The 16,650-nt window shown below is 34.9% G+C and overlaps 1 protein-coding gene across 1 annotated transcript; it reads left to right on the forward strand.

Annotated features, from left to right (window-relative positions):
- The first annotated feature begins 4,054 nt into the window (after window positions 1-4,054).
- LOC129760758 (protein rhomboid) lies at window positions 4,055-14,769 on the forward strand. The gene is made up of 5 exons (XM_055758418.1): window positions 4,055-4,106; window positions 4,148-4,320; window positions 13,574-13,645; window positions 13,820-13,996; window positions 14,069-14,769. The coding sequence occupies exons 1-5, from the start codon at window positions 4,055-4,057 to the stop codon at window positions 14,360-14,362; spliced, it is 768 nt and encodes a 255-aa protein (XP_055614393.1). The 3' UTR covers window positions 14,363-14,769.
- Window positions 14,770-16,650: the final 1,881 nt, after the last annotated feature.

Here is a 16,650-nt window from a genome sequence, read left to right on the forward strand (position 1 = left end):
GCTGCTCTTTAAATATGAACATCATGAGTAACGATTTTACTTAATGTGATAATTTTCTTTAAAACGAATTTCCAGTTCATAATTTCTACTTCGTTCCCATTTTGAAGCTGCTAAAAAGTTTTTCCGGAACTAAATGTGTACTTCACATTGTCGTTTCCCAAGTAACGACGTGTTTGTTTATGCAAACATTAGTTGAAGTACGAACCAAGAAGAATTAAGCCTGTAAATCTTCATGTGAAAAATGACAAGATAGTAACAAGTAGATTGTTTTTCTTCACACCAACTTTAAAGTTCTCAAAAAGTAGCAATAGAAACCAAAACAGTATGGGAGAGTGGGGAATCATGGGCCACTTTTTTCGATGTTCCATAACTTCTTTATTATAAAAGATAAAATGAAAATAAAAAATTGTATGGTTTTCTACATTTTCAAGGTATCATAAGGTATTTTTTTAAAAATTTTAATAAGTTATTTTCCCAAATTCTGACTGAGCAATATTTTTTGGATTTTAAAAAATGGTGGGGAATCGTGGGCCACCAAATCCAAATTGACCAAATAACATGCAAAGTTTATGAGTTGACCCAAAACTGTGATTCCCTTATTTATTTCGTTATTTTAAAGCAATTTCAGATGATTAAATAAAAAAGAGAGCTGTGTATGATCGCATAGATTCCAAAACCTGGCTCGCGAACGTTTTGGCAAAATTTCTTCTATGGTATGGACAAAATATTTTTCATAACTCTTCATTTGGCAAAAGAAAACTTTACAGAAAGATAAAACCTTTTTTTAAGTTCTGAATGCGTATAAAAACATAAAATATGGGTGATTCACGATGTGTGGCCCACGATTCCCCACAAGCTATGATTTGCAAATTGGTTGCGTTTGTGTGACTCATTGATGTTTCATCAAAAATTCCTTTTCCATGTGAAAGATCATGACAAAACTAAGATCATAAGCGTATGAGCATATTTTTGTTATGCACTTTAGGTTCCCCATCGATGAAATTAGTGGGTGTTTTTTTAATTATGTAAGTAAATTTTTCTAACTTTTTTAAGCTTGATAAATAAAAGAAGCATATGATACGTATTTCAGTCAACAACATATAGGAATATATGCTCACGCAAAGGGACGACGATGACAGTTGGTTCGAGATTTTTATCTTAACACACATCTGAGATATTAAAAGTGGCCCACGTTTCCCCATGGCCCACGATACCCCACTCTCCCCTACTTTAAAGCTTTTTTTTAGCTTTGACTGAACTTGATAGAGAATGAAGTTCCATGGTGTTAGAAATAGTATTTTGAACCCACAGAGCTTTTGTACAACTCTATGTGAACTTATGAATTCGTTGCTTAAATGATATCCGAACTTTTGGTTGCTTTGGAAAGTTTTTGAAACTCGAGAAATGTTGAAATTCGACACACCTTATTATGCAGTTTAAGTCATTGAGCGGATCTCTTCATCGTCACGATGAATGCATTGAAATTTGTCAAACAAATTTTTGACGGTCGCCATACAGTCTTCATGTACCTCATAGAGAAGTGTAAATCGAATCTCATCCGCAAACAAGAGATTTCAGAACTCTAAAGGATGAATAACATCGTATCCAGAAGATGAGTTTAGAATCAAGTGAAAACGTGTACAATCAGCCAGTAGAAATGTCAAACAGCTTTAAACTTTACCTTTTATTGAGTGTTCATTTCTCGAAACTTGTAAAAAAATCATAAATTTACTATAAATTTACTACTCTCTTTCTGAACATCAAGGGGTCTGAGCATGTTCACAGAACTCTTCGGTCAATCACATCTGAGCACATTTTCCTTTCGAAAAAAAAACAACATCGTAAATTACCATACCGGAGAGGAAAAGTTGATCGAGTAAACTTTTCCTCAACGTCAGATTGGCGTCGTGGAGGTTGAGTTATGGCTGTATCGAAACTATGCCGACTGACTGCTGACACAGTCCAATTCGGAGACGTCGAACGCGAGAATAAATGTCTTACGACTTCAATACATGTACATAAATCAATGGTTATTTTGTATGTTTCGGCTTTGCGCCACACTCTCCCCAAATTGCTCCCGTTCAATGGTACTGGAAGATTTACACTACAGAAGGGCGTTAAAATTTATTGTTTTCAACCATCACATTGAATCTCTCATTGGGATGAAAGTCTTCCAGATTAGATCTGATAGAAAATGATTTCCTAAAATCTAGCTGATTCAGGGATTAAGTGTTCATCGTCATATTTTCCGAAGCTAAGGTCAATTTTTTGATATTTTATTGGAAGGTAAACCTTTTTTTTTTGACATTTAACTAAGTTTTTTTTTGTGACCTCAAAAGAATTCTTCGTTTGTTCTCGTTTAGCTTTGGTACAGTTCCATAACAGCATAAGATTATCAAATCACACCGTTCACTACTGCAGCTATTTCAACGAGCTGTGATTTGGGATTAACTTTGCCATTAGCGTAGCAGCAAATTCCTTTAATCAACTTTGTGCACTGTTCAGAGGGTTTACATCTCAAATATGCGTACTGAGATTCTGTAGTTTTCTTCAGAAAACCCTCCAGAAAGGCGCAGTCCCATTTGTTGCCCAGGAAGGATTCCGAAGGTCGATCGGCAAACACAGCCGGAACATTTTGCATCGATTTCAGCTGATTACATTGAATTTCCATCATGTTGAGGTTCGGAGCCGTGAGATTGGCCAAATTAAGCGTCGTTAGTTGGTTATTTTCCAAAAATACATATTCGAACTCTGGGAGCACGACTTTAGATGAGACCAAAAGCTGATTCAGTTTGTTGTTGGTGAACGATAGTCCATTAAAATAGTTCAAACCATTGAAGGCGGAGAAATCCAAAACCGTTATTTGATTGAATGAGATTTCGAGGAATTTCAGCTTCTTGAACTTGCCGATGTCATTTGGAACTTTTAAGAGCTTATTTGTGCCAAGATAAAGATAAGCCAACTCTGGGAAATCCCACTTGCTCATATCAAGATTCCGCAACTTGTTGCGATTAAAGTTTATACTCTCAAGCTTCGGTAAACTGACCTTGTTCAACGTTCCTAGCTCAACAAAGTCATTATTTCCTAAATGTAAGTATTCTAATTTAGGCAAACCATTGAATGCATCAACCATAAGCATCTGAAAATTGCACCTGCTAAAACTTAAAGTTCTAAGCTGCTTCAGTGTTTTCAAATTTTTCGGTACTTCCTTCAGCTGTTCCACGTTAAGCGTCTCAAGCCGATATTGCAGTTTATCGGAGAGAACCAGCGATCCGTGGTTGCCGAAGTAAATATCAAAATTGATAACTTTTTCAGTCACCATCACCTGATCGGCTGTAACGTTGTACAAGAAAATCCATTCGAATCCTTCGGTAAGACGCTGGTACATTTCCATCGATGGGTTCGTTATTTTCGTATCGGGCACGACCAGCTGTAGGGCAGTTTTGGGTCTCGAGATCGTCCACTTCCGGGAACCATCCAGGACCGGCACCGACAAGGTACAAGTCGAGGTCGATCCCAAAATTTCACATTGATGAACCTCTGCATTTTGGGCTAACCCTAAGGAAATGACAGAAATCCTGAAAAGACAATCATTGCTTAATTGATGATTATAGAACGAGATTCCATGTAATGAGAATAAAAATTTTCAGTTTTCTGTTAACCTCAGATATTGTCTCGTTCTATAAATTAAAAATAACAATAAATAAAGGTTTTCACAAAACGAAAATCAAAATTGTTTTGAGGTTCATGAGTCCGATAAAATATTCAAGTTCTCAAAAGGCAGGCTAAATTTTAGTTTTACTTACATTAACAGAAGCACGTCTAAACACCACATTGTTGTAAATATTAACTGAATTTGGTATCCAATATAATTAGAATTGACAACTCAAAGCTTTTAGCTTTATTCGTCTCTGGAACACTCTCCATCAAAATCACATTATCAAAGCGCAAATAAATTACGGTAAATTACATTGAACTCATTTAGAAACCTGTTAATAGAATTCTAGTTCGACCGCAATTGTTTAGTTCAAATCTCTTTTAAAATGTCGGAGTAATGCTCTATTTCCGGTATCCTGTCTATGAGAAAAACACGAATATTAATGGGGGTTAGTTCTTCAGCTTTCAAAAATGAACAAATTACCATCAGATAAGTTGATTAAATTGATTGATCACATTAGCCTAACACTATCACACTGTTTGGCTCCTGAACACAACAAAACTAATCAAAAAAAATTTTTTTACTTCCAGATCTGTACATATGTATTCAATAATGATAGTTTTTACCGATGGTTAATTTTTACTCCGGTGCGACAATATGAAGTAAGTATAAAAGTGATGTTGATATTATGAGTTGAATGAGAAAATTAACACGGAAAGCTGGAAGTCGAGAATCGAGAATCGAGAGTCAAGTGTCGAGGGTCAATAATCGAGCGTCAGATAAGCTCTTGACTCTCTGACTAAAGCCAAAATTATGGGATAAATAATCGAGAGACCAATCGGACTGGAAAGTCGAATGTCGCAAGTCGAGAGTCAAAAGTCGAAAGCTTTGATTCAAGAGTTAAGTGTCGAGTATAAAGAGTCACGAGTCGCGAGTCGAGATTCGTAAATCGAGTCGATAGTAGAGTCGAGAGTCGAGAGCCGACAGTCGAAAGTCGAGAGTTGAGAATCAAAAGTCACGGTTTATTAATCGAGAGATCAATCAATGTCGAGAGTAGAAAGTCGAGAGTCAAGAGTCGAGAACCGGGAACTAAGAGTCAAGAGTAATCGAGAGACGAAAATCGAGAATCAAGAGTGGGGAATCGAGAGTGGGGAATCGAGAGTGGAGTGTGAGAGCTAAGAGTCAAGATACGAGAGTTGAGAGTGAAGAGTCAAGAGTCGAAAATCAAGAGTCGAGAGATGAGAGTTAAGGGTCAAGCTAGAGTCAAGAGTAACGGTTTATTAATGAAGAGATCAATGAAAGTTTAGAGTCGAGATTCGAAGGTAAAGAGTCGAGAACCGGGAGCAAAGAGTCGAAATTCGAGAGTCGAGAGTCGAGAGTCGAGAGTCGAGAGTCATTAGTCAATAGTCGAAAGTCGATTGTTGACAATCTTTAATCTTGAGTCAAATGTCGAGAGAGTCGAGAGTCGAGAGTCGAGAATCAAGAGTCAAGAATCGAGATTTGGCAGTACACAATCTACAGTCGACAGTAGAGAGTCGAAAGTCGAGAGTTGAAGTCAAGAGTCACGGTTTATTAATCAAGAGATCAATCAATGTCGAGAGTCAAGAGTCGAGATTCGAAAGCAACAGTCGAAAGAGCTAAGAGTCAAGTGGGGAATCAAAACTCGAGAGTAGAGAATCGAAAGTGAAGTATGATAGCTAAGAGTCGAGATTCGAGAGTCACGGTTAATTAATCAAGAAATGAATCAAAGTTGAGAGTCAAGATTCGAGAGTCAAGAGTCGAGAACCGAGAGCTAAGAGTCGAGAGTCAAAAGTTGAGAGTCGGAAGTCAAGAGTCGAAAGTCGATTGTTGACAATCTATAATCTTGAGTCAAATGTCGAAAGAGTCGAGAGTCGTGGGTCAAGAGTCGAGAACCGAGATTCAAAAGTCAACATTAGACAGTAGACAGTTGACAATCGAGAGTTGAGAATTGAGAGTCGGCAGTGGACAGTCTTGAGTAGACAGTCGACAATCGACAGTCGACAGTCGACAGTCGAGAGTCGCGAGTTGGGATTTAAAATTCAAAATTCGAGATTCAACAGTTGAGAGTCGAGAGTTGAAAGTCGAGAGTAGAGAGTCTAGAGTCGATAGTCGAGAGTTAAGAGTCGAGTGTCGAGAGTCGAGAATCGAGAGTTGAGAGTCGAGAGTCGAGAGTCCAGAGTCGAGAGTCGAGAGTCGAGAGTCGAGAGTCGAGAGTCGAGAGTCGAGAGTCGAGAGTCGAGAGTCGAGAGTTGAAAGTCGAAAGTCGAAAGTCGAGAGTCGAAAGTCGAAAGTTGAGAGTCGAGAGTGGGTGATCGAAATGCGAGATTTGAGAGTTTAGAATCGAGAGTCACTGATAATTTATCAAAAGCTCAATCAATGCCGAGTGCGAGAGTCGAGAGTGGTGAGTCGAGATTCGAGAGTCAAGAGTCGAGAACCGGGAGCTAAGAGTCAAGAGTGGAGGATAGAGAATCGAAAGTCGAGAGTAGGGAATCGAGATTGGAATATGAGAGCTTTGAGTCGAGAGTCGAGATTTGAGACTGGAGAACCGAGAATCGAAAGTCAAGAGTCGAAAGTTGAGAGTTAAGGGTCTAGAGTCAAGAGACACGGTTTATTAATCAAGTGATGAATAAAAGTTGAGAGTTGGGAGTCGAGAGTCGAGAGTCGAGATACGAGAGTTGAGAGTCGAAAACAGAGTTGAGAGTGGAGAATCGAAAATTGAGAGTCGAGAGTCGAGAGACACGGTTTATTAATCAAGTGATGAATAAAAGTTGAGATTCGAGAGTCGAGATACGAGAGCCAAGAGCCGAGAACCGAGCGCTAAGAGTTGAGAGTGGAGAATTAAAAGTCGAGAGTCAAGAGTTGAGGCTCGAGACTCGAGAATTGAGAGAGTCGATATTCAGGAGATGTGAGTTGATAGTCGAGAGATGGGAATTGATAGTCGAGAGTCGAAAGTCGGAAGTCGAGAGTCAAACGCTAAGAATCGACATTAGAGATTTGATAGTCGAAAGTCGATAATCTAGAGTCTAGAGTCTAGAGTCGAGACTGAAGAGTGGAGAGTAGAATATGGAGAGTCGAGAGTCGAGAATCGAGAGTGAGAGTCGAGAGTCGAAAGTCGAGAGTCGAAAGTCGAGAGTCGAAAGTCGAGAGTCGAAAGTCGAGAGTCGAAAGTCGAGAGTTAAGAGTCGAGAGTCGAGAGTTGAGAGTCGAGAGTCAAGAGTCAATAGTCGAGAATTTAGAGCCGAAAGTCGAGAATTGAAAGTTGGAAATCAAGGGTTTAGGGGCAAGCACCACAGTTTATTAATCGAAAGATGAGTCCAAGTCGAAAGTCGAGAGTCAAGAGTCGAAAACCGAGAGTCAAGAGTCGAAAGTGGATGATCGAGAGTCTGAAATTGAGAGTCCAAAGTCAAGAAGCGAATGTCCAGAATAAACAGTGGGCAATTGAGAGTGAAGAGTCGAGAGTCATATATTGAGAATCGAAATTCAAGATTCAAGAGTCGATAGTTCATAGTCTAGAGCATAGCTCGGCAATCTGCGGCTCTTTGGATGTATAACTGCGGCTCTTTAGCTCAATGTTTGAAGATTTTGAAAATTCTCGAAATTTTCTAGAGTAAACGGACGCAGCATAAGTTTTCCTTCAGTGCAGATAATATTTTCCAGGATTAAGAAAGAAACCAAAAAGTTGTAGAACAAATAGAACAAGTTAACAGCATCTTGTCAATTTTTAACCAAGGTGAGATTTAGAAATCAGTTAACGTTCTTCATAAAAGTCTGATATAGCATTTGGAAGCCTGGACAAATTTTTCTTCAGTGGTATGGGAAGTTTTCCGTTGAATTTGTTTTCTTTGTTGTTCTGATTTAATCGGATAAAACCCGTGCACTTTTTAATCGTCAAATAAAGTCCTCACTGTTGAGATTATGAAATTGAGTTTGTGTTTCTTGAATTGAATATTTTAAAAATAAATTTGATTAACCACCGTTCTGATCAAGTATGAACATCTGATGATGACTTTAAAAATGCTTTGAATACTGATAATAATTGTTATGGACGTTAAAATTAGTTTCTTCAAAATTTTTGTGTTTAATTTTTTCAAATAATGAATTCCCTCTCTCAATGTTCCTTTTCAAATCCATGAAAGGATTTTACAAATTTTCCAAAATTCAAGTTCTTCTTTCTAATTTTGAACATGAGTTCAAGTGAACAAAATTTTCAAGTTTGATAAAAAATATTTTTGTAAAACGAGAGCTGAGTGCTTGATCTAATTTTAGAATTTTATATAATATGAATATTTTTAGGTATTTATTCGAAGGAGCAACTTTATTTAGTAAAGAAGCATTTTCTTCATAGACTTTAATATATCTTTTTACAACCTTTACATCCTTTTTTGATTCTAAATAATTCCTTTAACATGTTTCTGCAAATATTTTTAAAACGTCATGACTGTTTTAAAAGTTGATTTTGATTTCTGAGTCTTTATCAGAATTTTGGTTTTGGTTTGTTCTATGAAATGATGATCAAAATAACGTCAAGAAACTAAAATTTGAGTTTAAAAAATCGGTTCGTTGAAAAATGAAATACAGCGAAGCAAAGCCAAAATTAGATGGCTATTATTATGTATAATTTGATATTGTACACGAAGATTTTAGATAGCTATCGAAACATTCATTGAACCCCAGCATATTTCAACATTATCGGATGAATATATTCGTGATGATTAAAAAAATCCAAGATATACTAAAATACAGCAAATCTTTCAAGAATTGGAAGTATTAAAAAAACTTTTTTTTTTTTTTTGACTGTTTGAAATATTTTAAATTGTTTTGTTTTGGAATGTTGAAATATTAAAATAAATTTATCAAACAATGAATCTTATATCATTATAGTCGGTTAACATTTTCTGGCAAATTTAAACTATGAATTTGTGATTAGTATTCATAGCATATGATATATTTGAGACTCAGAGGTTTAGACATTATTTTTAAAATTTCATTAGTATGAAGAAGAAACAACTTGAAAGGGTTACGATTTTGAACAGAATTGAGACTTTAAACCTCAAATTTCGTTATCGAAAAATATAATTTTTGAAACCTTTTCTTTTATTTCACCAGAAATCAAAATTAGAACTAGAAAGCTGAATCGGAATGCTTGTACTAAAAAAAAAATAAAAGAAATTTTATAACCGTAATATAAGACTACATCTCGCTACCGATCGTTAAATTTGTCAAATTTTGACTTTTTCAATCCGTTAAATGAGCATTCATGATTTAAAATTTGTTGGCAATGGCTTTTAACGGCTGTTTAAACAAAAAAAAATTAGGCGTATTTGTAGAATTTGAAAAAAAAAATGTGACAAACCTCCGTTTAGTTTTTTTAAAATTAATTTACCTCTTGTGGTATGCATTTTTTTGATATAAAATTTTCAATGCATCTTTTTAATATTCCAACAGAACACATCGAAAGTATATTTTTTTATATGGGAATAGGTGTTTGGAAAGAATTGCATCACAGTTTGAAATGATAAATTTTATCAGGTTACAATGGCAAATCTCCATAATTTAAAGTTACTAAGCTGTACTAATTTCAAAAATGTATTGATTCAGAAGAAAGAAAATCTTTTCCGTTTATCAATAAAACAACGAAAATCTGTGGCGATGTGAATAGGATAATGAAACTGAGTTCTTATCAGGATGAAATGTATCTTAGCGATCATCATTATTTGTAATAAGGATAAAATGAAGTGCGGCTCTTTCAAACTGGGAAATTTCCTTAATTTGCAATTTTTGGCTCTTCTGTCTCAAAAGGTTGCCGACTGCTGGTCTAGAGCAGGGATGAGCAACTCGTGGCCTTCGAGACATGTTTGTGCGGCCTGCGAAGCTTATCTTAAATTTAACTAATTTTATAATTTTTTTCTACGATAGAATAATAATTATCATAAGATAGCAGTCCCTACTAAACCAAAAAAAAAATTATATACCAATACCTTGGTATGCACGCCACTAGTTTGCATTTGCATATGTCCCATAATCATCCAGATTGTTGACTTTTTTGTATGACCCAGACAACCAGAAGTCGTATTTGATTTTACAGATTATATCGTATAGAATATTATTTAAACTCATTTTCGTATATCTACACCTACAAGGTGAGGCCCATGCATATTTTTTATCGTATTTAAATACATTGCATGATTTTATAACGACAATACAATCCAAATCAAGAATATGTGTGCCAATGTACCTGTTTGGCCTCCAAAATGATACGTATATAGTACTGGTTTTGCTGCATTATTTACGATATGTTAACACGTATATTTGCACGTATATTTGTGTTGCAAATTCGAAACACCCACAAATGGGTGTCTGGGGATTCATGCTTTTTTTAGTTCTATAAAAGGCATAAATGCTATATTGTTTATTGAAAAAACGTAATATTTAGTAAGTAAAGCTATTGTTTTTCATTTTAGGCACAGTTATTGTATGATGAAGTTTAATAATCTTTTAACTTGATTAATGCCCAAAATAAGAAAAGTTTTATAATAACGACTGGGTGAACGATAATAAATGTCTTATTGACATGACTCATTGAAATTCTGATTTCTCGACAAAAAAAATATTTGTACTTCTGTGATTCAACCAAAAAAGTTTGTAACGATTACACAGGGGAACACCATTTTTGATGCCTTTGTTTCAGTTATTGTTATTGAATATTAAAGATTTCAATTCACTCAACAACTTTGTCAAAATTGTCGAAATTATTTGACTCTCGGGTTTAAAAATATGAAATATTCAATTTAGTTTAATGTTCCTTTACAATTTCGTCTAAATTGCCGTTTTTGCAGGTTTATAAAAAATAACAAAAAGAAAACTTCCTCAACTTTTTTCCTTAGAACTCCATATTACTTGCAGTCTTTGAGAAAATTGATCAATGAGCCAATTAAATTGTTGATAAAAAAGTACACAAATTGAATATGTAATTTTCTACCTATTTTAAAAAGTTATCTTGAAAACTTGAGCTTACAAAAAAAAACTAATTGAATATTGGGATTCAGCGCCCCTGAATTAGTTAAAATCAGTTCTGAGATTTCTTGCAGCTTGGAAAAATCTTATTTTTTGTCTTGTGCTATTTATGTTGCTATTTGCAGGAATTTCATAGACAAATCATGCCAAACATTGATTAAAAAAGAGTGATTTTACTTCAAAATAAGCAATCCACATTACCAAAGTCATTAGATTTTCATGATTCAGCCATAGAAAGTCTATCCAAGAGGAATCTTAATTAAAATGATAAAATGTATGATATCTGTAAAAAATTTCCACAACAAAAAATGTAAACTGTTACATCGACAAATCTGGTTAAAAATCTATGAAATTAGGAATTTTCATGATTTTGAAACGTTGCTCAACATCTCAATGCAATGATTTCATACGGAACTTTGAATTAAATTAAAAATCACCGTTTATAGGAAAAAATATGGGGCTTCACGACCAAATTTACGTGAATTGTGAAAAAATATCAAGAAAATTGCCATGTTTAAGCTCTATAAAACTTTTAAATGGAAGTGATGAAAAACAATACAATCGCATCGAGATTTTCTCAGAAAACGGTTGAAATGGTAGAAAACGGCCTTATTGAAAATTGATCAAGATTAAGTGATGAACCTATTCAATTTCGGCTGGTTCAATTACCCTAAACTTTAAAAAATGTGTATGCAAGTATACATGAATTCGTTCCGTTTATCCTTTTCTAAATTTGTTTTTGTCGTTTTAAAAAAATTATGGGAGATTGGGGAATCATGGGCCACTTATTTTCTTTGTTCCATACCTTCTTTATTATAAAAGATAAAATGAAAATAAAAAAATGGTGTGGATTTCAATATTTTAAAAGTATCATTAAGCTTTTTTTTCATTTTCAATAAGTTATTTTCCCCAAGTCCCAACTGTTTTTAAAAAAAGCAATATTTTTTGGATTTTGAAAAATTGAGGAGTGGCCCACTAAATCCGAATTGACCAAATAACATGCAAAGCTTATGAGTTGACCCAAAACTGTAATTTCAATATTCATTTGATTATTTTAAAGCAATGTCTGATGATAAAATTAAAATGAGAGTTGTGTATGATCGAATAGATTCAAAAACCTGGCTCGCAATCGTTTTGGCTAAATTCTTTTTATAATATGCACAAAATATTTTTCATAACTCTTCATTTGGCATAAGAAACTTTGCAGATAGGGAAAACGTATTTTAAATTCTGAATGTGTATAAAAACATAAAAATACAGGTGATTCAAGATGTGTGGCCGACGATTCCCCACAAGCTATGATTAGCAAATTGGTTGCGTTTGTGTGACTTATTGATGTTTCATCGAAAATTCCTTTTCCACGTGAACGGATATGACAAAACTAAGATCATGAGCGTATGAGCATATTTTTGTTATGAACTTTAAGTTCCCCATAGTTGCATTAACTGGAGCTTGTTTAATTATGTAAGTTTTTTTTTTCAAATTTTTGGAAACTTGATGAATAAAAGAAGCATATGATGCGTATTTAAGACAACAACATAGGGTAGAGTGGGAATACTTGATCCCCTTTTCAATATTTTCACCATATCTTTTCATAAAAATTTTGAAACTCGCACCCTTTTACATTTTCTGACAGGATGTAACTTCAAGTTTCTATGCTCCAAAAATTAGAACGATACTTTAAACCGTAGATGAACTAGAAGCATTTCCGTGGAAGTAAAAAAATTGCAATATTTTTGAAGTTAAGGGAGACTTCATCATTCATTCAGGAAGCCCTAATCCTCGGAAAAAAATCAAACAAAACTCCGAGATAGAATGTCAATTGACTATTTTGGTCATGTTTGTTCTTATTTCTCAATTTATAACTGTCAGAAGAAGAAAATTGTATAACTTTTCTCAACCCTAGTGACATTGCATACTTAAAGGCGCTATTTTCTATAACTCAGAGAAAATTTATTATTTTAGCCTTTTTCTCCAGACAACTGTTGGATAAATATTAGTTATTGAATAAATATTAGATAATCTCGTAATCAACAATGATCACGATCCATTAAGAAGAAGAATATATCGTTTTGAAGGGGGATCCAATGTACCCATAATCAACATTTTAGAAAACTTTTACTAAAAAAAGTTGAGACTTTTCCATAACTTTGAAAATATGATGTTTTGAATTTCTTATTATACTTGAGCGATTGATATATTGGAATCAATATTTTTGTTTTAATTTTTCCATGTAATTAACATTTTAAAGTGATGAAAAAAGGTCTTCAAGTTACATTTTCTGATTTTGTTAAACAAAGCTCAATAACTCAAACAATGAATTTGTTAAATTTTTTTGAGCTTTAAGCATTGTTGTTTTGCTCTATTTGGCACATTTTTCTAGAAAATTTGATCTTTGTAAGACATTCCAGTTACGATATATAGCTAAGGAATCAAGTATCCTCATTCTCCCCTATAGGTAAATATGCTTGCGCAAAGCGATGACGATAACAGTTGGATTGGAATTTTTATCTCACCACACATCTGAGATATTCAGTGGCCCACGTTACCCACTCTTCCCTGCGTAAATCTCTGCAAACTATTATTACCTAAATTTTATTTTAATGCTGTCCGCCGAAAGAATTTCAAATTTAAATTGGCCCGTTGCATCAAAAGGTTGCTCACCCCTGGTCTAGAGTCTAGAGTCGAAAAAAAGAGAGCAAACCATCGAGAAGTATGCAGCAATTAATGAAAATAAATATCCATTTTTCATCGAAAAGAACAAAAACTTGACTCCAGCTGTTAATTTTCTCATCGAAACTGTCTGACCCAGATATTTTGGTCTTTCCTAAATTCCTGGAATTTCAGTTTATTAATAAAAGTTTTTCCACCTTCAAACAGATATGGCGTTTCGTGACTTATACCTTTCTCCATGCCGGATCCGTCCATCTCATGCTCAACGTCATCATTCAGGTAAGTTTCCCAACCAATCGCAGGTATTTCACAAAAAAAAAACCTGAATAAAACAAATTAGTTGATGGTCCCTTTTCGGATCGCTTCTAATGAATTGACAATAACAGCTTATCACGAAACCGATTCCAGTCCACCCCCTCATAAGCTGATAATTTCTTTCTCTACCTTCCTCAGATTCTGGTAGCCTTCCCGCTGGAAACGGAACAAGGACACGGAAGGGTGCTGCTGCTCTACTTTGCCGGAGTGCTGGCCGGAGGATTGGGAGCTTCCGTTTTCGAACCGACGATGATGGTGGGCGCCTCGGCCGGCGTCTACTGCCTGTTGATGAGCCACATTCCCCACATTGTGATGGTAAGTTTCAAATAGCTTCAGAAGAATTTATCAACTAATAAATTAATCTATTTTCTTTTTCTCCTGTTGCAGAACTTCCAATCCCTTTCGCACCGGTACTTCCGGATTGTCGCGGTGCTGGTGCTGTGCATAAGCGACGTTATCTACTCGATACGGCACTGCCTGACCAAGGGCAATCTGCAGCCTCGGATCGGAGTGGCGGCCCACGTGAGCGGTGCCATCTGTGGCCTGGTGTTTGGGTTCATCGTCTATCAGGGCTGCGGGAAGGTGTCCTTTCTTAGGGTGGCTCGTTATGCCGGACTGTTTGTTTATCTGGGGTGGATTGTACTTACTGTGGTTTACAACTTTCGGAAAGCTTCCGTTTGAGAACAGTGCAGGTCGTAAACGATAAAATTTCATCCACTTCCGACTCTTCAAACTAACAGAAATTATTTCTAGTTTTACTTTAAGCTGATGAAGTTGAATGTGGAATTTTCAATCGCTTTTTTTGGATTGGAATTTTATCGCTCACGATCTTTCTTAAAATGTTTTAGTGTTAATTGAAATAGATTAACAAATCACAGAAGTCAATATCATGAACGTAAGAAGATACTCAATCATTTGAATCCTTCCAATGTCAATCTATAACCAAACTATATTGTTAGTTTTCATCCAAAGTATATGTTTCTGCCAAATCGATTTCCTTGTGTCATACAGAAAAAGTGTCAAAGTGTTGCTAGTCTTTAATTACGAAAATGTTTGTAAAATATTTAGATACAATTATCGAAGTTGTTTTCAGTGAAAATAAATTATACTTCATTTTTTATATAAATTTTAATGATGTTTTCGATCCGAAATTCCGTAATTCAAAATTTTATTTAGCTTAATTGACTACTCACATCTACTTACTTACTTAATGTTCCCGCGCCGATCCTCTGGTGCATAGGGCCGGATCCACCTTTAATCAAAAACCCGAAATGCTTTGGGAACAGTTTTTCTACACATACATAGACTAACGGACTTATTTTGGACCGGGTACACATTTTGGACCACCTTGCAGCTTTTTTCCAATCTTTCTCTCATAAATCATGCTAATCATGAAAATTTTGAACAAATATAGTAAAAGCTTCTTCTTATGATTCTAATCATATCTAAGATTCCATTTAAATAAGCTGATAAGGGATAGAAAATTGAAAATAAAGTTTAGATTTTTGACAGTAGAGCCAAATCAAGCCCATTTCAGGAGGACGTGCTATTATTGTAGTCTACTTTCAAGAAATTTTCTGCCTAGTTCTGATGAATTTAACAACTACAAACATGTTCATAGCTATGATAAAACACTTAAAAGCTAGTTTGCAAGCTCGAAGAACAAAAAACTTGTTTTAATCGCAATTTGACCCATGTCGAAAATAGGTCCTACTTAATTCCTTAGGGACTTATTTTGGACCACTCACCATAACCTGGGTATTGAACTTGCTATTAAATGTTCATGAACGTAATAAAACGTTGCACGGCAATATGAAAAGAATTATGCACACTATTTCAATCGCTTATTATAAATAAAATTTTGAATTCTGGCATCATTTTATTCGATCAACTCGCTTGAGCCCAAACCCGCTTTTAGGCGGGGTTCACTTCCATCGGCAAAAACCAAGCCAGTCACTGTTTTATCTTACTTTTTGTGCACTATACTATAAAACGCGTTGATCTTACAATCTACATTAATGGCAACTGTTTGATAAGCAGTTGTCAAAAGCTACAGCTTAAAGAAGCTTAAACTATGAAAAAACTGGACATGCACCAATTTTTTATTAAGTCATTATTTTTGGATGAAGCACAAATAAAAGTGTTTTAATCATTTATCGATAAGACCGAAAAGCCATTACATAACCTTTATGTTTAATGAGAAATTATTGACAATTTGGACTAAAAGTTACAATCAAACCGTGTTGATTTTCGAGAGAAAAAAATATACTTGGTTAGGTAGAAGAGACAAATATAAAGCCTAGTCCACACTAGGCAACACGAACTGCGATTTTTGTTATGAGACGAACTTTGTTGTCTGTTGTTGTTGTTGGAAACCTGAGACGGTCTCAGTGTCTCCCGAAGAAAATGGGAGACGCTGAGACCGTCTCGAGACGAACTGTCTCCTAGTGTGGACTAGGCTTAAAATCCGTCTAAAGGAGGGGTTGGGAAAAACGACAACAAATCGACAAATATGTAACTGAGTTTAATATTTGTAATAATTGAAATATCTCAGCAGGTAGTAGAACAATTTTATCAAATAATATATTGAACTATAGCTGTGAAATAGTCTTAATGTGATTCAAAACAATTTTTAAGTGTATAAATTACTAGCGAAAAAGTACTAAAAATCTAGTTTTCAGCTCCTGTGGTTATGCAATTTATTGAAAACAAACTGTTGAAGAATTTACTCCAACGATAATTTTTTCGTAGAACAAAAGTTGATTCAAAGATAAAAATGTACTTTTGCGAATTTTTAACCGAAAAAAAACTGGCTTTTAGATGGTTTAAAAGATCGCATTATTCTCGCTCCTTTTTTAAGAAAAAATCTTTGCATTCTACAGAACTGCAGCCAAATAAAATTCACTAAGGTTTTGGAAGTTAAAATACACCAATTAATGTCGCGAAGTTTTCAAATTTTTTTAAATTAT

Source organism: Uranotaenia lowii, unplaced genomic scaffold, assembly GCF_029784155.1.
Source record: "Uranotaenia lowii strain MFRU-FL unplaced genomic scaffold, ASM2978415v1 HiC_scaffold_754, whole genome shotgun sequence".
NCBI lineage: Eukaryota > Metazoa > Arthropoda > Insecta > Diptera > Culicidae > Uranotaenia > Uranotaenia lowii.

Excerpts from the sequence above, each read along its gene's own strand:
- LOC129760758 (XM_055758418.1), top strand. The coding sequence starts at position 4,055 with ATGCTCTATTTCCGGTATCCTGTCTATGAGAAAAACACGAATATTAAT. Across the intron at positions 13,646-13,819 it reads TGCTCAACGTCATCATTCAG|ATTCTGGTAGCCTTCCCGCT; the intron begins GTAAGTTTCCCA and ends TACCTTCCTCAG. Across the intron at positions 13,997-14,068 it reads ACATTCCCCACATTGTGATG|AACTTCCAATCCCTTTCGCA; the intron begins GTAAGTTTCAAA and ends CTCCTGTTGCAG.